General features: G+C 44.9%; 1 protein-coding gene and 1 long non-coding RNA gene across 2 annotated transcripts in view; one reads left to right on the forward strand and one right to left on the reverse strand.

Moving 5' to 3' along the window:
- Window positions 1-27596, reverse strand: LOC106027134 (uncharacterized). The gene is made up of 4 exons (XR_001200711.3): window positions 26845-27596; window positions 24148-24253; window positions 4570-4681; window positions 1-859 (listed from the first exon to the last, which is right to left on the reverse strand). It is a non-coding gene; the product is annotated as an uncharacterized LOC106027134 (long non-coding RNA).
- Window positions 26322-27654, forward strand: part of Fbxo32 (F-box protein 32) — a 35725-nt gene continuing 34392 nt past the window's right edge. The window contains exon 1 of the mRNA XM_003467360.5: window positions 26322-26720. Coding sequence (XP_003467408.1) covers window positions 26605-26720 — 116 coding nt within the window. The 5' untranslated portion in view covers window positions 26322-26604. The remainder of the gene's footprint in view (window positions 26721-27654) is intronic.

The raw sequence follows: 27654 nt of genomic DNA on the forward strand, positions 1-27654 counted from the left end.
TTTAATTTCTAATATTTATTGAACATTTATTTTAAAAAGCATCAAAATTTCCAACGTTGAATTTTTTGTTGTGCTCAGACTACAAAAGAACACAGGGCAGGGGATTTAGCTCAGTGACGTAAGTGCCTGCCTGGCAAGTGCATAGTCATGAGTTCGATCCCTGGTACCAGAAAAAAAAAAGAAAAAAGAGGTACCAGAAAAAAAAAAAAAAGAAAAAAGAACAACACAAATAAATTCTTATATGAGCTACAATAAAAATATCAATACAGGATACACAAAAATAATCTTTAGTTACCACAGCTAAAGCAGTCTGCACACATGGCGGCCCACACACACATCGCTTACACTGACAGCACATGTGTTTAGCTTTCCTGGCCTGTCTGTAGGCCACACCTGACACCTCAGTGCCCTTCCTATTTTGTCAGGAGGTTCTTGTTATATTGTATAAGGTGTAGTTAACAGAAACATAAAGTATCAATAAAATAAAGTATTAAATTCAATGTATTGTACGTTTAGAATAGATATCAACATTTTCAAACCAGCTTGTACTTGCTCACAAAACCCAAAAGATAACATCAGAAGTAAATTCCCGTGTGAACTACAACGAAAACACCAACAGAATTCTATCACAAAAACAAGCTTGGCTTCCACCGCCACACCCAAGGCAGCCCCACATATAACTGCATGTCCTATGCACAAGTGTTGCACTGATGGCACCCGTTTTCTTTCTTGTCCTTTCTTATCGAGCACAGTCGACACCTTCTCTGTTTTCCTGTTGTCACAGTAGGTCTTCGTGGTGCTGTGCCTGCCTGTTCACTGTCAGCTCTCCAGTATGCGCCACAATTTTTTCCATGGTTCCCTGGGCAGAAACATTTTATTTTTCCTGTTACAAATGATCTCTTACAAGCTCCAGTCCCAATCCTCTAAGAAAACTTCTCCATCGTGGTTTGTACTTTTATTTTCTTTGTCAACTATCAAATTGTTTATGCCACACATACTTAGGATCAAATGAAACACGAGCCTTGGCCAGTGCCTTGTGTTTCAGGTGACATCATAGCTGCTGCACAAGTTAAGTCATCACCATTTCTACTCCACCTTTGGTTCTTTGGAGACAGTTTTCATCTCAGGCGTCTGTCTCATTAAGGCTTCCCTATCAGTATTTGCATCACTGGGAAATGGGGACATCAGCAGCACTAGTTTGCCTTTCTTTGCCATCTACAAGGCCAACAGTATGTTTTTCTGAAATCCTAAGATTGTGCTATACAATTCTCGGTTTTGAAATTGCAATATTTCATTTGGATTTTCTGCTTTGCTCCTGCATAGAGTTGCTGTGCTGATCAACTTGTGCTGTGTTTGCAAATGTAACATTGATGGGCAACCAGTAAACCAACTGTCAGACGTCACATTCCGAGTAGTTTGGAGGTGGGAGCTGCAAGTCTGCTTACAACACAGTTTGGTTTATTACTATATGAATAAGGACCTGGTGGCTGAATTCCAGGACAAATGTCTACACTGCAAGTACAGTAAGCCTTCACACCTACAAGTGTGTGGAGGACCACCTGGACGACTCTCATTGAATACAGAGCAGTTACCTCCACCTTAGCTAACCCTGGCCCTGTCTCCATGAACTGTTATGTACAGAGCTGGCTTAGCCATTTCCTGTTCCCTTCAATTGGCTCTGAGCAATGTAAATAGGGCCAGCTGAGGTGCTAGTGTGTAATCTTTGAAGCTAGGCAACAGTCCTATTTTCCCGCCCCATGACTGCCATCAAAACAAGGCTGAGCCAAGTGGGATACAGAGCCACCATTCCAGGGTTGTCAACTGGGTTCAGCCTTGAGATAAGAGGATATGACCCAGGGCAGAAAATGTGTGCACACCAGAGGCTGAAGCACCAGCCCCAAAACATTAAATGCTACCTCAACTGTGTTGTACAAGTTGGTTCTTGTGCATATCCTTCTCTCTGCATATTGCAGAGGGGGTCTCAGGCCTGCTACATAGCCCAGCTCATAGCACTCAAGTCCATCCTGCCGTTCTCACAGTCACTCATCCTCCTGCCACCCGTAAGCAGATGTGCCACCTCCTTCTTCACAAATTAATAAAATCTGGGTTAGGCCCAAGGTCGAGGCCTTCATTCCATGAACCTTCGTCTGGGCCAGACTCAGGAAATCTTGGCTCCCCATAATTATAAATATGCCTTCGTGTCTTTAATCTTGCCATGGGTTTCACTGGAAGTGGCAGATTGGAATTAATTTGCTAGAATTCCAATAACATTTCCATGGTATAAATATAAACTTCCCAGACCTCAATGAGGACAGGAATGGAATCTCTATACAAGAGCATAAATTTTTATGACATATTTTGATCCATCGCTTTTCCATAATTCTTTTACATTCCTGTGATCACCATGAGAAATCATGCCTAGCACAGCAGACCTACCAGAGCTTTCAGTTCACCTATGAGGGGTCACACTATGCTTTTAATACGGTTAGCGGTGCATGCAGAACGTTTTACTTGCATTTCAGCTTTTGTGTATTTCATAGAATCTTGCAGCATTTCATCTGTTACAACTGCCAAATCCCAGCACTTGTGAGGCTGAGGCAAGAGAATCACTGCAGGTTTGAGGCTAGCCTGGGCTACATAATGAGTTCAAGGCCAGCCTAAACTACACAGGGAGACTCTGTCTCACAACACACTGAACGGCAGTCCTGCATCTGTCCAACACATTTTACCCCACAAGACCCTGTCTTAGTAACTTTTCTCTCATTGCCGAGACAGAGTGCTCGACACCCAAAGTTAAGGAAGGAAAGCTTTGTTTAGCTCACAGTGTGTGGATGTTTCAGTCCATAATAAACTGGTTCCAAGACAAGGTGGCACGGCACAGGGCAACAGTGCAAGGTGGCAGAACACAGCAAAAGCAGCAAGAGCAAAAGAGGAGAAGAGCAAGCCTCTTCCTCCCTCATACGGTAGCAGACTACCCACCCACACCATCTCCCTGGCCTCCTCTTGCACAGGATGAGGGTGTGTAGTAAGGATCCTGGCTCTGCTGAGTGGCTTAAACTTGTAAACGTCTCAAGTTAACAAAATGTATTAACCACCACAGATCCTTACTACATTTCTGGACCTAATAAAAGAGATTAAGACAAAAGAGGATATAACAAAGCAGATCAGATCAGAACAATGCAAGAAACACAGCATTTGACCACAAGACAACCCATAATTAACAGTAACTACCATAATGACTCTTTCTTTGAAATAGTTGAACATAACTCCATATATGATAGTATCAAACATAAAAAAACAGTATAAAACCATTCAAGAGAATAAAGCATTACAGGGCTTGCAGAACCAAATAACAGAGAACAAACGATGGCTACTATATTATTTCATTTTCCATAGAAAATTTGTTTATACTATCATACATAATAAAATCCAATAAGATAGAACATGATAGAACCAATGGAAACAGAAGAACAAAAGCATAGTAGGACTTCAGAGTAAGATGATATTAAATCACCACGGGCTAATATAATGTCTTCTTTTCCTCAAAATAGCTGTTCATAATATCACAGATAATAAAATCAAACAAACCAGGATAAAACCATTCCAACTAATGAATGCAAACATTATAAGGCTTCAAAGAAATGTTATGGGGAATCGTGATTACCAAAAACTCTTATGTACTCTTACCATTTCTTACACTAGGGAGACTATATTATATTTATACATGTGAGTTTGATTTATTTCTCTTATGAGTATGGTCTCAAGTTGTGTCCATTGATGTATAAATATCTCAATGTGATCATTCTTTATAGCTGAGTAGTACTCCATTGTATAAAAATACCATAACTTTTTTATCCATTCTTCAGTTGATGGACACTTAGGTTGTTTCTAAGATCTGGCTATTACAAATTGTGCTGCTATAAACATGGGTGCACATATATCACTGTGGTATGATATTTTCAGTTCTTCTGGGAATATGCCTAGAAGTGGATTAGCTGGGTCAAATAGGACTTCCAATCCCAGCTTTTGAGGAGTTTCCAGACTGATCTCCACAGTGGTTGCACGTCTACACTCCCACCAACAGTGCAGGAGAGTTCCTTTTTCCCCACAGCCTCTCCAGCACTTTTTGTTGGTGGTTTTTTTGATCCTGGCCATTCTTTCTGGAGTGAGATGGACTCTCAGTGCTGTTTTAATTTGCATTTCTCTAATGACTAATGATGATGAACATTTTTTCATGTATTTATTTGCCATTTGTATTTCTTCATCTGAGAACTGTGTATTTATCTCAGATGCCCATTTGGACCTAATTCTAATATTAGAGCATTCCATTTGGTTGTGTGGCCATTTTGCAACATTTCAAGTAGTCAATATGTGCTAACATTACTGTTTTCCTTGTCACCTGAATCAAAGAGGTATGCATTCCATGTGTCTGCATCAGTCAATTTTTACTCCATTTCACTGTCATGAGAACCTTGGCTCACATGGCCAGCATCAAAGTCATCATCATCATCTTCATCATCATGAACATCCACCCACACCTCTCTTCTGTTAGGAAAGCATATACTTTACCATAATGGATCATCTTCATCATCTAGGCATGAGTAATCCAGTGATTCACCTCCTCCAAAATTGCTCAGTCTGGTTTTTCACATGCCATTGTACTGAACTGGGCCACTTCTACCTGAAAAAATCAAAAGAAAACTTTTTTAAAAATAAATCCTGTAATGTTGTGGGTCTCCTAGACTCTTTGTGATGCTCCAATAAACATACACAAAATAATGTGGATAAAAATCCTGTTTTGCCACTTTTACACACACCAAGTTCATCATAGCAAGTGGGAAACACATAGATTACTTCCTGTGTCCCTCAGGAAAAGGTTCTGAGATGCATAGTCAGCTACCATTATCTTCTAATCCAAATTTACAGTAGAAAATTAAGGGATGGGTTCACTGGACCCAGTATTAAGCTCCTTCTCCTTCAAGAATCCATCATCTTGCCTTTTCCAGCTTCTAATTCACTTGCCTTCCTTAGCACTTGGCTTCATTGGTCTTCAGGACAAGTAATGACCAGGCAAATCCTCCTCCCACGCCATGTTACTTCTCCTTTCTGACTCTTCTGCCTCCCACTTTCCTACTCGAGGGCCCTGGCAACATTACACTGAGCCGACTTGAACAATCCAGCACACTCAAATTTAAGGTCAGCTGATTAGCTTCCTAATTCAACTGCAAACTTAATGCTCGCCTTGCCCCAGAACATACCTCATTCACTAACCTCTGGGAAGGAGGATGTGAACATCTCTGGAGTTATAGAAGGAACTATTCTGTCACCTCAGGCAACCATGGCAAAAATTCTACTACTCTAGAAAGTGACTTCCAATATTTCTGGCCCAAGAACCAGTTTCATGAAAAACAATTTTTCCACAGAAAGGAGGAAGATGGTTTTTGGATGATTCAAGCACATTGCATTTTTTTGTGTACTTCATTGCTATTATTATTATATTTCAATATATAACAAAGTAAGTGTATAACACATCATAGTGCAGAATCAGTGCAAGGCCTGATTTTCTGCAACTAGACAGTCCCAAGCAAGGGAGATGAGAGACAGCGACACCCAAAGTCTATTGCTGCTCCTAAGAAAACCCTGTTTCACAAAGACAGGATGTTGGAAATGGAAGCAGACCTTTCAGTGCTCTTCTGGTAACCTTAGGATACTCTGCCTTGATTCTCATCCAGAGATTTAATGTTGTCTCAAACATAGTTTTAGATCGCCATAATTTGTGATCTTAAGCAGTTGATCCTCTTCCAGAAAGGACAAAATCAATTCACCTGGCTTATTCACAAATAGGATGCCTGGTCTAGAAGAAGGACAGAAGGACACCCACACTTCCAACAGGGGATGATCTCAGAGGAGGTGCTAATCTGAACTCTCCCAGGGGAGCCATTGCCTCAGGAAATGTGTGTGACCTGAGCCAGGTCAATCATATAATTCCTAATCCTTGGCTGGAATTTTGATGCTTTCCCTCTTTTTCTAGAATCCCAGCTCTGAGGACAGTGGACAACAAGGAACACCAGTGGCTGCTTTTTATCAAGACTGAGAAAGCTTCCTTGTGCTGAAGCCAGTGTAGAGAGTCACCATGAGTGAGATGGAAAGAAAGATTCAGAGATGCAGGCCCTCCAGCCAGGCCCACTGCCCATATCCACCCCTGGGCTTTCCAAGTACTTGAGCCAATAAATCTTCTCTGCTCTTTGTTTCTCCTAATCTAACTTTCTTTCATGGACAGCCAAGTATTTACGTGTTGGGGCAAGTCACAGCTTTCCAAACCCCATTTTATCTTTATCTAAAGAAGGTGCTTCTATAGCTGGAAGGATGTTGACTGACCTGGGTCTCCCAGACCTGATTTTCCCTAAGAGTCTTAAAGGGACCACTGCCTGGGAAAGCATGTCTGCTTCCATCCCTCAAAATGGATGCACTCCAGACAAGCACCATCTGAAACCCAGCAGATTCCTTGCAAATCCTGTCCATGCGCGTACCCATGCACACGAGCAACTAAGTGAGAGAAGAGCCACCTCTTGATTAACCAGCATTCAGCTCACCAGAGCTCACAATTATCCAAAGCTGTGTAGTTGACTTCAAAGGCAAAAACAAAGAAGCTGACAGGAGTGGAGAGCCTTAGAAACAAAAATCTTCCCAGCAGCTATTATTATGATATCCAGTCAAGAAGACTAAAACTAGACCCATGTCTATTACCCTGCACTAAGCTAAAATCAAAATGGATCAAAGATCTATATATTAAAACATAAACACTAAATATACCAGAAGACAAAATAGGTAGAAATTTTGAAGACGGGGTAGCAGAGAGTTCATGAACAAAAACCATACTGAGATCTCATCTTATTAAAAAGTTTTGCACATCCAAAGAAATTACCAACAGAGTGAAAAGAAAACCTATGAACTGGGGAAAAATTTTAGCCACTTGTCCTTCAGACAAAGGACTTCTATCTAGAACATATAAAGAATTGAAAAATATCAGGCCCCCCAAATTCAAAGACCCAATCCAAAACTGGGCATCTGAGATGAATACACACTTCTTAGATGAAGAAATACAAATGGCAAATAAATACGTGAAAAACTGTTCAATACCATTGGTCATCTGAGAAATGCAAATTAAAACAACACTGAGATTCCATCTTACCTGAGAAAGAATGGCCAATATCAAGAAATCAACCAATAACAAATGCTGGAAGGGCTGTGGGGGAAAAGAATCCTTCTCCACTGTTGGTGGGAGTGTAGGCTGGTACAACCACTGTGGAAATCAGTATGGAGAATCCTCAAAAAGCTAGGATTATAGGTCCCATTTGACCCACCTATTCCCCATCTGGGTATTTTCCCAGAATTAAAAACATCACACCACAGCAATATATGTGCACCCATGTTTATAGCATCACAATTTGTAATAGCTAGATCTTAGAAACAATCCAAATGCCCATCAACCATGGAATGGATAAAAAAAAGATGTGGTATTTTTATATAAAGGAGCACTACTCAGCTATCAATAGGTTTTTGTTTCTGAACATTTATTTCACACAAGTGAAATAAATGGAATGTGCATGTGTAAGCATGGTCTTGTCTCCCTCGTGTAAGAAACTAAAAGAGTAAATAAAACACAAAACCTGCAATGGGTATTGAGAAAGGGAAAGAAGCTGCTCACAAGGAAAGAAAAACATGGATGACAGAAAGAAGAAATGAAGGAAGGGAAAAGAAAAAAATATATATTCATTTACATACAAGATAGCTAACATAATTATACTACTAATTTCTTTTAGTTCACTGAAGGGATCAGTTGGTGCTTATATTGGTTGATTAATTTCACAGGCCTATATCTTGTAATCTGAGCAACTCCTTTGAAGACAATACACAATATATTAACCATTGTTAATTTCTTATTATCCTGTTTTGAAACACTGCATTATTTTGTTTACTTTTCTGTCTTTACAATTAAAAAAAAAGCCACTCACTACGAAGAGCTCATGAGGTGCCAGACACTGTGCCCAGTGGTCTACAGATGCTAACTGAATCTTCCCATTACCCCATCTTATGGGCGTGAAAAGCAGAGGTTCCTGGTGCTTGAGTAACTCTCCCAAGGTCACAGAACTGACACTACAACCAAGCTCCTATCTCCCACAATGCGCTTTCCTACTGTTCCTGGACTCATTAAAAATAGCGCAGTGAGAACTTATTTTTGGACAGATTTCCAATAAGAAAATTTGAAGGGAGTAAGTTCACCCCTTGGTTGAATTCTCTAAGTTTTCAGTTACATAGCGGGCCTATTTGAAGATTCCTTTGCATGATGGAGGCAGTAAACCAATGCAGCAACTAACACGGAATACACAGTGTTCCAAACTCCGTCCTGAGCTATTTTAATTCAGTGAATCCTCACTCACCCTGGTGGGAGGGGGCTGAAATATTTCCATTGCACAAGTAAGCAAATTGAGGTGCAGAACTAGCAAGCACTTGCTCAATTCTGCTAAATTCACCTAACTTTCATACAATAGGACTTCTTCTTGCTTTATTATCTGATGTTATAGGAAATTTTTATTTGCAACATGTTTTATCCTTTCTACATTTCAGAAACAGAGAACCCAAGTTCTGCTTTCATCCTGCCACTGTAGAGCTATGGAGCCCCAACCAGGGATCCTGCCTCATCAGGCCCCCATTTCTTCCTCTGTCAGGTGGGAGAGCTGGAACTGGATTCTCTCGAAGGTCCCTCCGGCTCCAATACCTGAGATAATAAAGAGATGACCTTGTTCCCTGGAATGTCCTTTCCTAATTCTTTGGCAAACCTGAGGTGTCTTGGTTGAAATGCAAGTATGCTGGCAGCTTTCTGTCTGTCATGGTTAACTATGCACCTTAATTGCCCAGGTGCCCAGCGGCCAAGGACAGTAGGTACATTTTTACATTGATCTAATCAAAGGCTGCTTAACTCAGGGCAACATCTCTGTTCCATGAGCACAGATGGTTGACAGGAGCAAGTTTCCTTGAGGTGATGACTCCTGAGAAGTCCTAGAGCGTTAACCTAAGAAAAATCATGTGTTTCTCCATATATTCCCCTCTGGGACAGGGGTGAGAGAAGGGCAGGGCTGTCCGACCATAACTCAAGGTCTGAAGCAACAGACGGACTCCTGATTTTGTGCACATGACATCAGAGGCTGAAGTCTCAGTGTTTTCCCCTGAGATTTTTTTTTGACTTGGCTTTTGTTTTTCAAGGCAATCAATTCTGCTTATATTTAGAAGGGCACTGTGTTATGGCAGGCTTTGCTTTAAAAACAAAGGTGGAGGATAGATGAGAAATTATTAGAGATCTCTTGAATATGTGAAGAGCTGACATACCTTCAACATCTGACTTTTGAAGAGCTGAGTAAATGGAAAGCAACCTAAGACTCTCGCCAAATCAAAAGGTTCAGCAAACTGGGCATTCTATGAAGTGCCCAAACAGCTATAATACTATCAAACAACTATGATGCATTCCATTTGGAGACATCTGGTTTCCACCTATAGTTAGATGGACAAAAACTTTTTCTACCTAACACTAATCTTTCCTAGAAAATTTATCTGTCTTAGGTTAAGATGAACCCACCATCTGGTGCCAAAATGATCAGATACTCACTTTCCCAGCTCCCCTCGAAGCCAAGTTGTGGTCAAGCAGATGGACCCACAGAAGCTAATGATGCGGGCAATGGAGATGAATCATAGCAAAGGCATCCTGGTGAAGCCAGCAGCAGAAACAGCAGGAGACATCCAGGGACGGTGACAGCCAGAGCAGTGCACCTGCAAGGTCCTCTGCTTGAGCAGATGTCAGCAGTATCCTCACCAGGCTGCTTCTCGGAAATCCCTTCACCCATGGTCCAAAGGGCCATCTTCCCCTTCTCACCCCACTCATTTGCTAAGACTCTTTCTTCTATGAGCTGCCAGTACCATTCCCCTTTTTTCCCTCCAAATCATTCAGACTTGATTTCTGTCCTTCATTTTTAAGAATCTGTTAAATGTACTAATTATGTGACTTGAACAAGTTACTTAATTATTCTAACTCTCAGTTCCCATCTCTGGAAAATGGGATCATACTCTGATTTCCATTTATTCACTTAACAAATACATAATCCCTGAACACCTACCAGCTGACAGACACTGTCCAGGCTCCTCTGCACTCACAAATTTATATCCTGATAGCAAAGACAAACAGGAATATTAAATCATCACAGAAATAATGTGTTGCCATTACACAATGCTCAATGAAAACTTCCTAACAGCATTATTGATAATGGCCCCAAATAAGCCAAACATGAACCAAACCAATGCATGGTGAAACAAAACGTGGTACATTCTTACAATGGAATATTGTTGGCCATACAAAAGGACAAATGCTAGCATATGATTCAAGACAGCTGTACTGTGCGCACATCATGCTAAGGAAAAGAAGGCAGACTGACCTGCCACATATCACAAGATTCCACTGCTATCAAATGTTCAGAACAGGCAAATCCGCAGACAGAAAGATCAGTGATTTCCCCAGGCTAGGTGAGGAGAGAAGGGGCCGTGACTGCTAACTGTTACATGGTTTCCTTTTGGGGCAGTGAACACGTTCTGGAATTAGGTAATGGTGATTGTTGCACATGAATATCCTAAGAACCACTGACTGGTACCATCTAAAAGGATAAATGCTTTATGCTATATATATTATATTACATCTTCCTCTTCACCACTTCATGTCCAGCTTCTGTCTCTGCTACTGTTCACAGTTTTCCTCAATAGCATTATAAAAGACTGGTAATCTTTGGTGCAGGTTCTTCTCACTTAGCCTTTTCAGAAAGACACCCTCCCTTATCCTGATCTGTAGATCAATAGCAAAGAAAACTCTCATTGGCCCTGCGTGGGTCATGTGTCCACAGATGGACCAATTACTGCATGAAGGAGGAAGCATATGGGCTTCCTCTGATTTCCTGGCAACCAATGTGGAGAGGGAAAGGGTACTGTGATGAACAGCCCATCAGAACCTTGTGGGAAAGGGGTAAAGTTTCTTAAAAAGTAAGGAGGCGTTTTTACCATAAAAGGTAAGTGATATGCTGTACTTAACTACTATCTCAAGGCACCATGATTGCTACAGAAACTAAGCCTGCTTCTGGAAGCCACAAAACCTTCCTCAAGATAGGTAAGACAAACCAGAGGGAATAAAGTAGAAACGATGAGTACCTGAGGAGGATTATAGACACAGCACAGTACAGGAACAAAGTATGTCCACTCATCAACATGAATGCATGAATACATTATTCCTGACCCAGGAAACTCGGCTCCCAGACCAAGACCTTTTCTGTGCTGGGGAGCTGGGACTTAGCAGTCAGCCTGCTCCACATCCTGCCCTGCAGATGTCCGACCCCAAGAGCCAGCCCCGCCCTGCCTCGTGAAGGCTCTCGGCTGTTTAGTATCACAGGCACAATAAGCGCTATTTCATGCCCAGTGTTCCGGCCTCTTCTCACATAAAAATTACAAACAGATATTTTAATGGTCCTTGCTTTCATCTAGGTAAAACTGTGCTGAGGGGTGATAAGATCAGCTCAGCTTGTTGCTTGCATCTTGGAACATTCTGCGCAATTGGTTTTTTTTTTTTTTTTTTCTTTTTTAATGGTGAACAGGGAGAAGGTGAGTTCCAAGAGTGAGCTGATACAGATGCATAGACTTTATGAAACCACACTAGAACATTCAGAATGATTCAGTGGCCCATGTTAAACATTGAAAAATCAAGAACCGTCTGGAGGGCTTCAGCCGGTTTAGTCCAAGCCACACAAATGCTTCTGTTTCTCCTCTGAACTGACATTCTGGGTCACTAAAGACCTATTTGGTTGCAAATAGAAAAAAATAAGCTGGTGAATGCCTGTAATTCCCAGCTACTTGGGAGGCTGAGGCAGGAGAATCACACGCTCAGGGCCAGCGTAAGTTAACAAGACTCTGTCTCAAAACTGAAAAGTAAAAAGGTAAAACTTTTTAAAAGACTAATGAGTGATAGGATGCTTACCTAGCATGTTTGAAGCCCTAGATTCCATTCCTAGTACTGTAAAAAAGAAACCAGTGGAAAGTTCACAGGTAGCCCTGGATCTGGGCTCAATGATCCAGCAGAACACCCTCTTGCTTTCTAGTGTGGGTATCAGCTGTCTCCACCTGGCTAGGACTAAGAGGGTCCCAGGACAGTCCCTGCTGAACAGGTGGGTCTCCCTGCCTCCACCTCAGCTGTGCTGTCCTCTGGCTCAGCTCTGTGTGGGGTCTTCCCTCACATTGTCCTCCCAGGCTGCCCCAGGCTGAGTGCTGCGTCCTGCCTGCCAGCTGCTCCTGCTGAATAAGTCTCACAGCAGAAGCCTGCAACAGGCCTGCCTGGCCTGATTTGGGCCATGTGTCCTGAACGCCTCACTCGGTGTATTTAAGAGAGGCATTGGTCAGGCTTGCACTTAGTCCTTCTGTTATGGCTATGTCCAGATGTCCCCCAAAGCCTCATGCAGTCACAGGTAAAGAATTTTCAGAGGTTGCTGGATCTAAAGTGTGGGATTGATTCATGGTGCAATGCTAGGATCAGGGCACTAGGATTAAAGGTATGAGTGCTGCCACCCTCAGTAGCCTGGTTAAGATATGAGGGCAGGAAGGGCTGTGGTCGTCCCTTACTGATCTGCTGCCTTCTGCCTGCCAAAAACTGTTTCTTCTCGACACAAAGTGCTTCCAGGATAAAGAGGAACTAGGGGAAATTGCAACCACCAATTCAACTCTACAGAGAATACTGAAGGACATTCTAAAAAAGAAAAATACCAAGATTCCAGAAACAGTGGCAGAGAGGCCATAATGAATGGAGCAGAAAGCGAAATGAAGAAGATAAACTGACAACTAACGACAGAAAAAGAGCTCAACAGAAATGAGGCAGAGAAGGTTGGATGGTAGGAACAGCTATTTTGGAGAAAACAATACATCATAATAGCTAGTGCTAATTTAATATCATCTTGTTTTGAACTTGCATCAAGCTTTTGTTCTTCTGTCTCCATCGGTCTTAACATGTTGTATCTTATTGGATTTTATTATATGTGATAATATAAACAAAAACTTTTATAGACAAGGAGATTATACAGAAACCATTGTTCATTTTCTGTTAGTTGGTTCTAAATACCCTGTAATACTGTCATTCTCTTGAATGGTTTTACATTGTCTTGTTATGTTTGATGCTACAGTATATGAAATTATACTCAAAGATTTCAAGGAAAGAGACACTATGGTAACTACTTTTATGTCGGGATATCTTGTGGTGAAACACTATTTTGCTTAAATGGTTATGTTCTGACCTGTGCTGTTTTGTTGTTATGTCCTCTTTTATCTCAATCTCCTTTTTTTATTATTTACTTCTTTATTTTTATCTTTTTAATTAAGGGAAAAAATAAATAAAAAATAGCAGGATATATTATAATAACCCACTTTTATTTCCTATTAACTTGATTTGAAGCCCTGTATTGCTCTCACCATCTTGTTTTGACTGATTTTCCTCTATTCTGTTTTGCTTGATAGTACCAAGTTTGAGCGTATAGGCAACAACTGTGAAGACAATAAGATTCACTATGACGCCCATTCTGGTTTGACTATTATCTTCTTTTGAAGTCCTGTAATGTCTCCAATGTTTTGGTTTTATTGTTTTTGTTCTTTACTGTTTTGTTCAATTTCATTATAACTGATGATATAGGCAATTCTTTTTAAGATAGCAAGAGGCATTATGGTAACCATTGTTGATCACCTTGTATTCTGTTTTTACATTATGTATTATGTCCAGCCTTTTGATTTGACTGACTCTGTTTTGTTATGTCACATTTGATTTTATTCTCTTCAGAAAAAATAGTAAGAACTGTGGGAGTAATAAAACCCAAAATGTGTAATTGTCATTGTAAAAAAGAGAGGAAAAGAAAGTGCTCTAAAGGATATAACTGCATGTATATTTAAGTGTATAAGATAGATAACCATATTATTGAATTTTGTTGGATCACTGAGCAGAACTGTTTGCAGTCTCACTGTTTGAATGTCCACTTTCATGCTTTAATTTTGTAACTTGAACAACTATTTCTAAGATGACAATATGTAATCTATTAACTAGTGATTGCTACTTTTTTTTCTGAAATTCTGTATAACTTGTACCCTTTTTCTGTTTTTTTTTTCTTTTTCTCCTTAAATAAAATTTTTTTTAAAAAAACTGTTTCTCCTCTATGATTACTGGAGCCAGCCATTTATGGACTGAAACCTCTACACACTGTAAGCTAAGGAAATCTTTCCTCCTTTAACTTGTAAATACTGGGTATTTTGTCTCAGCTACAAGAAAAGTAACTAAGATACCTTCCTAGAACATCTAGAAAATGAAAACAGAAGCCCACACTCTGCTCACTGTTACATTCTATCACTGTAATGTGATCTCCATGGGTGACATCAGAACCACATTACTATTGCTATAAAATACATATATCAGAATACAAGATATATGCAACTATATAACAAAGTGGCACTACTGGCCCTGTAAGAAATTGTTCCCAGAGCCTAGGAGTCGGGTCTAGATGATACAACTTGACAAAGACACTTTTGCAACCACATAAAATCGACACCACAATGGTTTTCACAGGACTGACTCCTTGTGGACAGGCAGAATCCCATCCCACAAACATCAAGCTGGTGTCCTAGAAGGAAGTGAGGTGACCTGAAGCAGCAATCCTCCCAGGTCACCCTCCAGGCTGAGACGCTGATGCGCTGTGCTGAGAGGGAGCCCCTTGTGCTTGCACAGCACACTGTGACACCTGGAAGATTTGGGATCATCTGCTCACTCACCAAGCCTGCCTCCTGGAAAGCTGCCCCCCGCCCCCAGCCACAGGCCTAGCTCATCCTCCACAGGTGGAACCTGAGGCGCTGGGAGGGAGGGTTCACCGCAAAAATGTGAGAGCTGAGTGCTGCTGTCGAGTAAAGGGGGAGACAGAGTGCTCAAAAGTGGTCAGAGTGGTCAAAACCAGCACGCGTCCAGTCACCCCACCATGATGTTAGATCTGCTGACCTTTCTCATCACCCTCGGAAAACTGTGACAGTGATAACCCCGAAATGGCAGAGAAAGCAGCTCTCACGTGGCACTGTAGAAAGGGCAGGGAAAGCTGGGGGTCCCATCTCCTCTTTGTTTCTTACTGGCTGGGCTGGTCCTTTCCAAACCCAATACCAGAGCTGCCCTGCCTTGGTCTGTGCCCCAGGAAACTGACCTATGAAGCCTAACCATGGGCTCGCTTGGCCTCCCACTTCTGATTCGGTCAGCAGGAGAGGGAGACCAAAGAATCTGTTTCCCTTGACTCCTTTCTCCTGATCATTGGGATTCGACTTCATTCTTCTGCCCAAGGCCACAGCTCTTAACGAGATCCTCCCCCAGCAGGGCAGCTCCTCTCTGGGTCCCTGTAACCAGCCCCTCCACTCACCCCACACACACTGCTACCCCTGGTGGCCCCACCACCCTTCGTTCATCGTCCACAACTTCACAAGCTGTCCTCTCGCTGACGGCTCTCAGCTCCACATCCAGCGACCCTGCTTGGCATCTCAGCTAGGAAACCTCAGACAGATAACTCACCTTCTCAGAACCTTGATTCTCATAACTGATGGTGAGAATAACTACACTGACTTCTTGAGGCCACGTGAGAAGACATCTCCAGAGTACCCACTTGCCTGACCCTCAGCAAACACGCGCCTGTGGACCCAGCCCTGTCCTCTGCTGGGCCAGCTCATTTGATGCTTGCACAGGTTTGCAGCACTTGCTATTTCAATGAGCATAGTACACTCCAGTAAAATCAAACATGATTTTACATGGCACCAATCTCCTGCTGCCCGCTCCCTTGGTTCTTGAAAACAGAAGAAAAATAAAATAGCACTGGAGACTGGCCACCTGATTCCATCAACCCCAGAAGCTCACAGTTGCCGGTCCTTTGTGTCCTGTCACATCTGTGACACCTTGCACAAGGAAACTGACTTTGTCACATTGCTCCATGCGTTTCTCTAGAAAGAACACTGTTCATGATGAATGCCATCTAAACAAGGAACCCATAGCACTCTTTGGGGACTTTGTACTTTGAAACAGTACTCTGGTCCATCTGTTTCTTTTGCTTAATGGTTTACAATACAGTATCACCCGCCAGCACTCTCTAGGCACAGGAAGGCAGTACACGCCCACAAGAATGGCCACACGCTGGTGCCAACATGTGGGGGCCGGGATCTGATACTGTGGGGGAGACGCACCCCTGCCCACTGGGCTGCCTGCACCTGCCTCCTGCTAAGCTTCACAGGGCTGAGGACATCTGCACAGAGGCCCCACTTGCTTCCACCTCATCTCCTGTCTCCTGAGATGCAGCCTCTCCCCAGCCAAAGAGAGGTCTGAATCAGGTTCATCGTTCAAATGTCACCTTTTGCATGGGAGCCTCCACAACTTCCCTGCAACACAGCCAGCTCCTCCTCTGTCCTCACACACATTAGTATTACATCATAGACATGGACATTATAGTCAGGGCTTGCAAGGGAACAGATTGAATACAGACACCAAATTTATAGTATAATTTTATAATATTCATCCAAAGAGTCAAATGCAGAAGAATGTAAGACATCTGTCTACACTTTCGAGACCCAAAGAATCCAGTTGAGGGCCTAGATCCCATGGCAATGTCCTGCCCGAATCCAGCTGAAGACCTAGAGCCCAGGGTAATGTCCTCCACAGTCCAACTGGAGGCCTAGAACTCATGACAATGCCTCATGCAAGTCTGAATCAAGGATCTGCACTGGGAAGGCCCAGAGGTCAGTAGTGGACACTAGAAAGTCTGCACCAGCGGGGTGAAGGATCTGGGCCAGCAGGCTGAGGAATTTGCACTGGAGCCAGAAAGCGATGCTTAAGCTAAGGACCAGAGCTCTCCAAAGAGAACCACAGCCTTCCTCAGTTTCAGTGAGGACCTGAGCTCCTACAATAATGAGAACAACCCAGTTCATTAGGAAAACCAGGACAACAAGCCTCCCCGGGAGAACCCACAGCACCACCTCTTTCTCACCAATTCTCCTTTTATGCTGTTGGTAGCAACCCTCAGGTGGGCCTTCCATGCGCAGCACCACAATTCAGTGTTACAAGCTGACCATGAGTTAATCCACCACAATGTTCCCCCCCCCCGCAGATGACCATAATCTCCAGCATCTACAAACTATCACATTATGTGTCCAGTAAATCACAAACATCTCAATTAATTCTCAGAACAATCTGCACAGTAGATTTCTAGACCAACAACTGCCTCAACTTCAGAGACCATCTGGTAAATGGAATGTTTGTTTACTTGTTAGAAGTAGATTCCTTTGCTTTTTAAAAATTTTATTTTTGTTTTTGAAAAATTTTTGGTATATGTATAAATACGGTTTTGCTTCTTTTTAGTCTTATATTTCTAATGCCAACAAGTATACGCTAAATGAATAAATGATTAATACTGTGTTTACATATGACAACACTCAAAAATAGATATTCACTGAGCTTGCACATGGTCACAAAGCTGGTCAGGGTCATGTGAGAGTCTCACACAGGTCCTCACATAGCAGCCAGCTTATGCCTGGGTTGGTAAGAGCTACACCCCACTCATCTGCTTCTCAGTGGCAGGGATTTTGTGCAACCTCAGGAAAAAAAAAAAGATTGAAAAAGGAAAAAAATCATTGTTTGGTGACTGCAAATTCCAAAGGAGTATGATTTGATAACAACCAGTTGAAAAATATATATGACTTAGACATTCTGTCCCACATGTGCTGGGGAAAAGTACTGTGCATTTGCCTTAGTTTCTCAAGTAAAATGGACTTTTAAAATAGCCTCTCTTTACTATTTTGCATTATTCCTGAAATAACGTCCTCTTCTAAGTCTGCATATAAATCAGATGTCTATAGAGCGAATTGATTTAAACATCAAAAGGACTCTTGCTTTTTCAAAAAGCAGAATTCTGTATCCTGTGGTGTTGGAGTCATTGAAGCCGAGTACACGTGCAGGGCTGTGGCATGGCCGGGCATGATAGAATTGAGAAGGAGGAGACACTGGGGGGGGGGGGCAGACAGGCCACAGCTGAGGCCACCTGGGGACTTTCTGGATAGTTTTCCTTAATTAGCATCTTCCGTTGCCCTGAGGGGTCCTTGAACCTTCCCATGATCCTGCTCAGGTTTCCTGAGTTTTCCATTCAACTCCTTGCTTGTTCTGATTAAATACAGGCTGCCCAGAATCAGTTGGCCAGCTGGATAGCAGAGTTACGAGCTCTGCCAAGGATTTTAGTCCTCCTGGAGCCCTAAAGATCATGCTTTTTTTCATTCCTTTGGGCCTTCACCGTGCACCCCTTTGGAGGGTTGGGGATCTAGGCACAGACCCCAGCACTTGGGGAAGCTGAAGCTACTCCATTCAGTAAGATGAAATTCTCCCCGTTTGTATCACACAGGGCCCCCCAGGTTATAAGACTACTTGGATGGTTAAACTAAATGATGTGGGTGGGGCTCAGGGGACCCACCAGAAACTGGCAGCTGCAGGTCAGTGGGGAAGCGGAGGAAAGAACCTCCAGACCCAACAGGGAGAGCAGGTGCATGGCAACTGTTTTCCCAGGAACCATAATTACTGTGCAAGAGACTTCCAAATGCCCCAGTGAGGTCTCCAGGCTCTGAGGATGTTTATGTCACCACTCTTGGGTAGCAGTAACCTAGTTTCCCTTGATTAGGATCAAACACTCAAACACTCCTTCCCCTGACACAGCGCCATGAAATGCTGGAAGTAACAGGAACCATGTCTGTGCTCCCTGTGAGCAACCCAGGCTCCCAGATGCCTCCAGCCCAAGGTTGTGGCACTGACAGCCCAAGATTCTGTGAGCAGTGGCGAAGCGTGAGAGAGACCGCTCCTGTCTCCCTCTGCTCTGATATTGTGAATTCTAGACAAAGGGAAATTACCCTGTCTTTGCTACATTCTGTAGGACAGGACCCCCAACTTTTTCCATGCTTCCTGCCTGCCATGATTCCATGATTTTTAAAAGCTTCTGCATAATGTATCAGACACTAAACATAGTTAATCCCATCAGCAGGAACCACGTGAGTACTTCCCTTGATGCATTTCTTGGTAATATGCTGAAGGAACCCGACACGCAAGGCTCCTACAGACCACACAATGCTAAAAACAGTCAGCTGTGTGTCTGGTCCCAACCCTCTTCTACATGGAATAATGTTCTCCCAAAGGCTCTAACGTCTCTCCGTGTGTCCTTTCTCTCTCCTGTCGGCCTTGTGCAAACTCTGGGAGACAGAATGGCATCACAGGAAGACCATGAGCTTTGAGTGGAAAGTCCTGGGTTCCGATATCAGCTCTGCCACCTGTGAACTGTGTGATTCTGAGCAAGCCACCCCAGTTCCTTTTCATCTGGAGTAGGGACTTTACACCGACCTTGCGGTGGTTTGGAGTAAGCTAAAGAAATCATGTAGGAAAAAAAAACTCAGTCACACAACAGACACTAATAAATGGGAGTAACCTCTCTCCTGCCTTCCAGGTAATTCCATATCTGGAACAGTATTTTATAAATTTGTAAATAACAAAATATATGCCTTGGGCAAATTTATAAAATACCACCAGATGACTTTTCCTGGGCTCAGGGTCACTGTACTCGTGTTGTCAGTTTATCAGCAAATTCTGCAGCTCTGAATTTTTCAGTCACTCATCTCTGACTGTCACACAACCATGGCTCAACATTCTTCTCCGTCTTGGTATTTCTAAACCTGCCAGCTTTGTGCAAGGTGAAACCTATCCTTGAGATTATGTCCAGTTTTCTCAGCAGATGATTTCTTCTGGTAAATCCTAATACTTACAAAATCATCTCCTCTACCAAATGCAACTGTGGTGGGGAGTTCAGAGGAGCAGAGGTGAAGGCAGGTTGTGTGTGTGACCTCGGAATCTGCCACATCAAAGGTCTACACTGTCACTATTACTGTTTTCAAGCTATGTAAGTGTGTTCACCCTCTCTCGCTACCCCGTCGCAGGGTTAAGGGGAACACACTTACATAGCTTTCTCTCTTTATGGCCTACAATCTCCCTGCAGGTCTGTGTTTATCTGTGCGGTCTTGAAACTGCTAAGAGCACTGCCAGGAACAGAATGGCAAGGGTACGATGCCTCCCTGCCGAGACAATGGACAAGTGATAGTGAATAAGAAATTTCACTACCTGTAAAATGGTCCAAAGCAGAACTAAAGATAAGCTGTCCTTGGCTTTGCTAACAGATGAGAGAATCTCTTATGAACCATCATCTTGTAAATAAATACACAATTTGAAGACACGTAGCAAAGGCTTTTATGGAATACCATTTTTAGCAAAGCAGATGTTTACAATACTAAATTATTTCTTAAGTTACTATCATTAGTAAGGCCTGGAAGAAAATAAGACATTCCTTAAGGGACCAAATCTCTCAGGCAGTCGTCAGGATGGAAAAGAAGATGAACATTCTGTACCTCCCTTTAACCATTTTCTTCCTCCTGAAGTGAACATACTGTTGTGCAGAAGAAGTCACGGGCTTGTTTTCTTTTTCTTTTTGTTGAATCATCTGAGAGAAGCAGTGAAATGGCTTGCAGTTCATAGGCCACTGCTGCCCGGCTATACTTGGAGTTTCAGATCTCGGATGTGCCGGGCACCAGGGACACCTCAGGGAGCAGAGTGTAGCTACAGAGTGTAGCTTTCTGTGAAGAAAGTGACAGTTCCTACAGGTAGAAATACATATGCAAAACAGCTGGGAGAAAGGGCGAGAGAAAATTGTGTTTTTCTATTACCCAATGAAAAACTGGGATTATTAATGATTATCCTTTTGATGAGATCAAAAATTCACACAATCACCTCTGGCACACATGTAAGTGGATAAACACAAAAGCAGGACACAGAACAGGCTGAATGGCTTCTCTGGTATTTGACAGAATGGGAGCTGACTCATATGGGGAAATACACTTCCCATGACCCACAAGGGATCCTCTGATCACCAGGGTGAACCAACCAAAACAGGCAGCAATGACAGTTTGTCAAAAAACAACAGGCAGCAGATCTGAGCTGCCCTCAGCCTTATGATCAGGTGTAGACGGGACTCATGGGCACCTGAGTTTGCAAATGTCTGGCTGCTCCAGGCTCCTGCTGCCCTTGAGGACCAACCGCGGTAGGCCCTTGCATCTGGTATTGCTCCTGTCTCCTCTTAAACAATGCTCATTGGATGATAAATGTCAGCTCTGATAAAATCCTGCCCCTGGGATGCATGAGTTGGTGGATTTAGATGTTAACTCACAATTTATGTCTCCCAGCAGCTCAGTAGAGAATCATGGGATATTCTAGTCCTCCTGGTATGTCTCGTGTTGCCCAGGTAGCAGGACTGCTATGACACAGCTGTGTTTCTTATAGAGTCCATTCTTTCAGCCTTAGCAGTTCTTGTGGGTAAGGGTCATCTTTTCAGGCCGCTCTAATTTGGAAGCTGGACTGTGAGTGAACCGTTGCCACACCCAAGCCTCAGTCTCCTCATCTATAAAATGGAGATGAGACGGGCTGGGGATATAGCTCAGCGGCATAAGTGCCTGCCTTGCAAGCAGGCAGTTGTGAGTTTGATCCCTGGTACCGATAAAAAGAAAAAAGACAAAAAAAAAAAAAATGGAGATGAGAAAGTGCCTACCTTACAAAATTGTGTGATAAGCAAGAAAGCCACCAAACTCATGGCCAGGTGAATTTCAGTACAAGCTCTACTGGCACATGTGAAATTTTAGGACTAAAATGCACTGCTCAGCCACTCAAGATAGCCCTTGAGCCTGGCTTTAACCAATTTCAGGCATTCGTTTTGTATTGAAAGCTGTGTGTCTGTAACCAATTTCACATCCCTATTTTAAAACCTATAAGTTAAGACACCACAAGTCTGGCCTTCCACTGGTATACATGTTGCTGTTTCATTCATTTCCTTAAACTATACAAAAGTCAGCAGCTTTGTCTCCAAATCCCTTTTGCTACTTACCAAAAGAATTTTCATTGCAACTGAGCAATTGGTCTATGAAAGAAAAAGTATTATAGCAGAACGCCCTTGACCCTCTCTTTAAAAAAGAACCAGACCACACTTGAGGAATGCCAAATGATTCTCATTAAAGTAATGAGCATATTTGCAGTGACATGCGTCTGACCGCCTTTAGCTGGTTGGACTTGTGACAGCCAGAGACCCAAAAATAACGCACGCCTGGCAGTTCCTGCTCAAATGCACCTCACAAATGCATTTCACACTGCTCCAAGGATGTCCCGCCCTGGGCAGATGGGGTGTAAGGTCATATGCAAATTGCTGTGACATTAAACACACATTCTTGTGACAACACTGATAGGTGGAATTTAGTACCCTGAGTTCCCTCAGCTCCTGCTGTGTAAAATTCACTCTAACTTGAACAAATTTAGCTGATCCCTGTCCCTGCCCCATACTACAAGCAAGTTATTTTTAACTCATAACTATCACTGAGAAGTATTTTCTTTAAAAAAAAAAGCTTTCAGAAAGAACCACGAAAACAACAAAATGCCATTGCATCTCAGTGAGAAGTACAAAGCCCTAAATGAATGTCACTTTGGTTTGGAAGCTGCAGTGGCCTTCATATGCATCTAATTTTTCACAACCCTTTCTACAATGTCCCCAGACAGTCCTAGGAAGAGACAGACAGGCCAGATTTCTGCCATGGGTGCCTCTGGAAATGTCATCTTCCACATTTCCTACAGAATATGGTCCTGTGTAGTGTCCAAGTCCAATAACTAGTCACTAACCATATGCAAGTCATTGTGCCATTTTACCCTTTCACCCCAGAGGACACTTTTCCCACATGTAAGAGTGAACTGAGTGAGCTGTGCTCCATGTCCCCAAACACAGCATTTGACAGAAGACATTGGACTTAACCAAGTAAAAGACAGCAGCTTAGGAAATTTCATGATGACAAGGACAATAACTACTGTTGGCACTGGCTCTGAGATGCACTTTAATATCTTATCTCAATAAATCCTCGTAACTTCCTCCTTTGAGGTACGTACTCCTGTATAATTATTCTTGTTTTAAGATGAAGAAAGTATTACCCAAGTTAAATGACTTACCCAACATCACACCTGTTTTTAACCTTGATGATCTGCTTCCAGCCAAAGCTACAGACAAACCTAGATTCCCTCTGAGTTTTTACTATACACTTGGAGGTCAGTGCCGGTGAACCTATGGCATGGGACTTATTGTTTTTATCTTAAGACAAAACATGTTCATGAATGAGTTGCTGTTTTCTAAATTAAACCTTAATATTTAGGCTTTATGCAGTGTTGGCACGCAGTGATACATAGATGCATCCCAGGTTGCAGGCTGGGTACTCGGTCCCTCAAAGATTTGCCATCTCTGAGCTAGGTGATCCAAGCCAGGCTGCTTTACCCTTCTGAGCCTAAGTTTCTTCCTCTATAGGGAGGGAATGACAGCCCTCAGCTTTCAGCTCTCCAAGAGGTCATAAATAAGATCACATCTGCAGAGTGCTTAGCACCTGCCATCCATGGCAGAAACTTTCCAGGAAGCGACTTCTTTCCTAAGGTCCAGGCACGGTCCACCTTCCCTACTCATCTCACCAATTGTGAAGGCGCCTCTGTCAGATGGGGGGTGCACCTCCTCCTTTGCACACTGCCGTGTCCTTAGAAGTGACACTAGGTCCACAGGTAATGAACGGGGTAACAGCTCCCAGGTCAGCTCAGCTCATTCACTGCCCACCATCCAGTGTGCACTGGGCCAGGCACTGTCATCTTCCAACCACCGAGGCACAGCGCTACTCTGAGCTCCCAGCCCCTTGGGGAAGCACAAGTGGGAAATCAAATGCGCTCCCTGCGATCTGGATGGCCGATTTAGGGGCTATGCAGGCTTGGCTCAGTGTGGACTCAGCAGATCACAGCAGTTACACTGCTCACACCCACCAAGCCGTCAGTAGACACTAGGCCCTCACTGGCCTCCAACCCTCTGCACGTCCACCAGCCCCATACGTTCAGCCTGAAGCTGGAACTCTCACACTTCACAGTCAGAGACTCACATGCTCAGTGAGGGCCCAGCTTCTGTTCACAGGGTCTTCGAAATATCGAGCCAGCATCAGCTGGGAAGGCCAGCTCCATGCCGCACAGTCTCTGTCTTGAGGGCCCCTGCATCAAAAGACATCCTAGTGAAACCACGTGTTCAAAAAATGTTAGCTTTGGATTACAGAGGAAATCTAAAGCAGTCAATAATATTTTAGAAGAAATCTGAGTTAAGAAGTCACCATTTGTTGTTGCTATTGTTGTCCTCGTGGATATGGAACCCAGGATCTTTGAACTGAGCTATATCCCACTCCCTCTGAAAATTTTTTTAGTACAGGCTCTTCCTAAGTCATTTAAATTCCCCAGGCTGGGTTCTAATTTGTGATTCTCCTGTCTCAGCCTCCCAGAATGCTGGGATTACATATATGCACCAGAATACCCAGCTGGGATGTAGATTTCGTTAGGGAACTATAGTTTCATTTCAAATAACTAATTAGTGTAACATACGACTTTAAATCAAGAGATATGTGGTAATAATTTCAAAAGCCAAAAAGACAAGAACTACTTGTGCTTGAATTTTAAATGGCAAAAAAACCTTCCACCAACTTTGGTCCACTTAACCCTTTGTAGTAATCAGCTATTAATGCAATCATTCTGTGTAACAAAAACACAAAAAAAGTCTCAGACACTTAACAAGAAACATGCATTTCTTGCCAACACAACTATGGGACAACTGGAGTATGTGTTCCATGTGTCACATGCCAGGACACTTGTCACTCAAACCATTCAAGGAATACCAGCTACAGGCCAAGCCCATTCAGGCAAATACAGACCCCATGTTCTGCTCACATCCCATTTACTGTATCCCATCAGCCAAAGCAAGACACAGGCCAAACCCAACCTGAGAACTGGGAACGCACACATGTCTCACAAGAGGCCTGGCAAGGGTGTGAGAGCATGAGGAGGGGAGCTCTGTCACTAATAAGCCAGTCCCCCACACTTTCTGCCCTGGAAGGCAGGCATTACTGGCACCCTTTGTTTCTGACACTGAGTAAAGGAAGCCTCAGGAATTTGTCATTCGCCAAGATAAGGCAGTCAGTACACAGCTCTAACAGCCTTTGAATCTTCTAGCTCCTGGCCCCTGTGACTTCTACAAAATGTAGCTGACTTGTCACAGCATCCATCTCTAATAATCACACCCCCAGAGCTGCTACCTTGCAGATACCGACTCTCCTCAGAACATGGGGGCCTAACACTGTCTCCTCTCTGCGTGACCATGGGTTTAACATTTGTCTGGGGCTTTCTGCAGTGTTCTTACAAGGTATTTTTACTGTTTGTACCCTCATTATTTATGGTGGGAAATCTTAATTAGAAAACTCTGGCTACTTGAAAATAAACTTTAATGAAAACATCTCTCCTCCCTCTCCAACACATAGCTCCACAGGCCCAGAGTTTCCCGGTCTGCCCTGATCCTCCAGTGGAGCTGGAGGAGCTGCCGGCCAATCACCACAGGGACCCTGGGTTAAAGTGTCCTGAAAGGCCACTGCCACCCATTTGTGTAAGAAACAGTTGCGAAGTCCAGCTCTGGGCCTGGCAGGGCGCTGGAGTAAGAGGAGCGACTCTCATGGAATTACGGTCTAAGAGCAGTGAGCGTTACCAAAAACAAAAGGAAAACACTGAGCCTTGCGCCTTCAGAGCGTGTGCTGGGTGTTACGGAGAAACCGGGGCCTGCACGCAAGGCTCTCAGTCCCTTTCTCAGCTGGCCAGGGCAACCCCGCAGTGACCCTCAGTGACCTGCAGTGCCCCAGGAGGGCTGCTGGATAAACCGGCGCGGCCGGGCGCCACTGCGCGCCGCAGGCTCGGGCCGCCAGTCTGGGCCCCTCTTCTCGCTGTCACCGAAATGAAAACAAAACTTGGGCCCTGGGGTTTCCGGTACAGGGCTGGGGCAGAGAGCACGCCGGACTGCGGGAGGGGGAGGGACCGCCGTGGGAAGCCGGGCGACCCCGGGCGCCGCGCCGCTCGCCTGGGCTGAGCCCTGCCCGCCCAGCCCTGGGCCCGGGCTCCTGCGCCACCCGGGTCAGGCCGCCGGCTTGGTGACAGCTCAGGGCGCGCGGGGAGGGGCTGGGCCTCCCCAACCCCGCGGCGCGCCAGCTCCCCTCCCCTGGCCGGCGCGGGTCTGGGCGCCCCGGTCCTGCCCCTCGCCGGGAGGAGCCTCGGGGTCTGCGCGGGGCGCAGCCGGAGGGCGCACGGCTTCAGCTCCCAGGCGCGTTGTGCAACCGCGGGGCTCGGGGGCGCGGAAAGCCAGCCGGGCCCATAAACAAAGCCACGTGGGCTTGGCGGGGGCCGGGCCAGGCGCGGGCGGCTCTTCCGGCAACAAAGCGCAGCGGCCAGGCCCGGATAAATACTGGGCCCCGCGCGGCGCCGCACTCCCCAGCGCGCCCCAGGTCCCCGCGCCCCGGCGCTTCCGCGTCGCTGCCATGCCGTTCCTGGGACAGGACTGGCGCTCCCCCGGGCAGAGCTGGGTGAAGACGGCCGACGGCTGGAAGCGCTTCCTGGACGAGAGGAGCGGCGGCTTCGTGAGCGACCTCAGCAGGTGAGGGCGCCCGGAACCCACCCGGGCCGGGCAGGGCCGGGCCAGAGGGCGCGGGGCGGGTGCGGCGGGAGGGCCCAGGGTCTGCGGAGGTCGCCCGAGCCCGGAGACGGGGCTCGCTGCTTACAAGAGGGTCAAGGTCAACGGCTCCAAGTGGACGGTCCCTACGGAATCCGGGCCCTGTGAGAATCTGAGGGTCCTCAGACGTTCAGACACGAGCACACAGCCCAGGCCCTCCCCGACCGCGGATACGGGAGCCTCGGGGTGTGCGCTCCCGGGCCTGAGCTGGAAACTGCGCGCCTGGTACCGGGGCGGGACATGGAGCGCCCAGCGTGGCTGCCACAGACCGGGCGATCGCGAGGGATATGGGTCACGCACGACGAGAGCCTCCAGGCTATGCCCACACACGGGCGGCCACGAGTGGGCAGGGAGAATGAGTAATCCAGAGGGGCGGCCCGATGGTGCGGGGGATGCAGCCGCGAAGGGCAGACTGGCAGGGCGGTGGTGACAACTGAGGCTGCGAAGAGGCAGGAGGTGAGCCCCAGCCCTCGCTTCTCTGAGTTCCCGGCGCTTGCACCTGCTTCCTCGGGGGTCCTTGCCCGCAGTTTTGCACCCCCAGCAGACGCCTTTTCCTATCGGTGCAAGCCAGCTGCAGAACGACCACCTGCAGAAAGATCAACTGGGGTCCCACCTGAGCAGTCTTGGCGCTCAGCTTCCCCGGCTCAGTGCAGACCAGTCAGTTAAATGGTCCAGAATCAGTGAGCGCCCACTTGGACTCCGAAGGCCGTGAAATGGGTCCGGAGGGGCTGGCCCCGCAGAGGTCACCCTTTCCTAGTGTTTATGCTTAAAACCACGGGCCGCTGCACCCTTAAATTGACATCAAGGAAGCATTTTGTAACTGGGCCAAGTTCCCACCGACTGAGATTTACCAGTGGTT

The sequence above is a fragment of the Cavia porcellus genome, unplaced genomic scaffold (assembly GCF_034190915.1).
Source record: "Cavia porcellus strain 051 isolate PalLab524CR breed Dunkin Hartley unplaced genomic scaffold, mCavPor4.1 scaffold_19, whole genome shotgun sequence".
Taxonomy (NCBI): domain Eukaryota; kingdom Metazoa; phylum Chordata; class Mammalia; order Rodentia; family Caviidae; genus Cavia; species Cavia porcellus.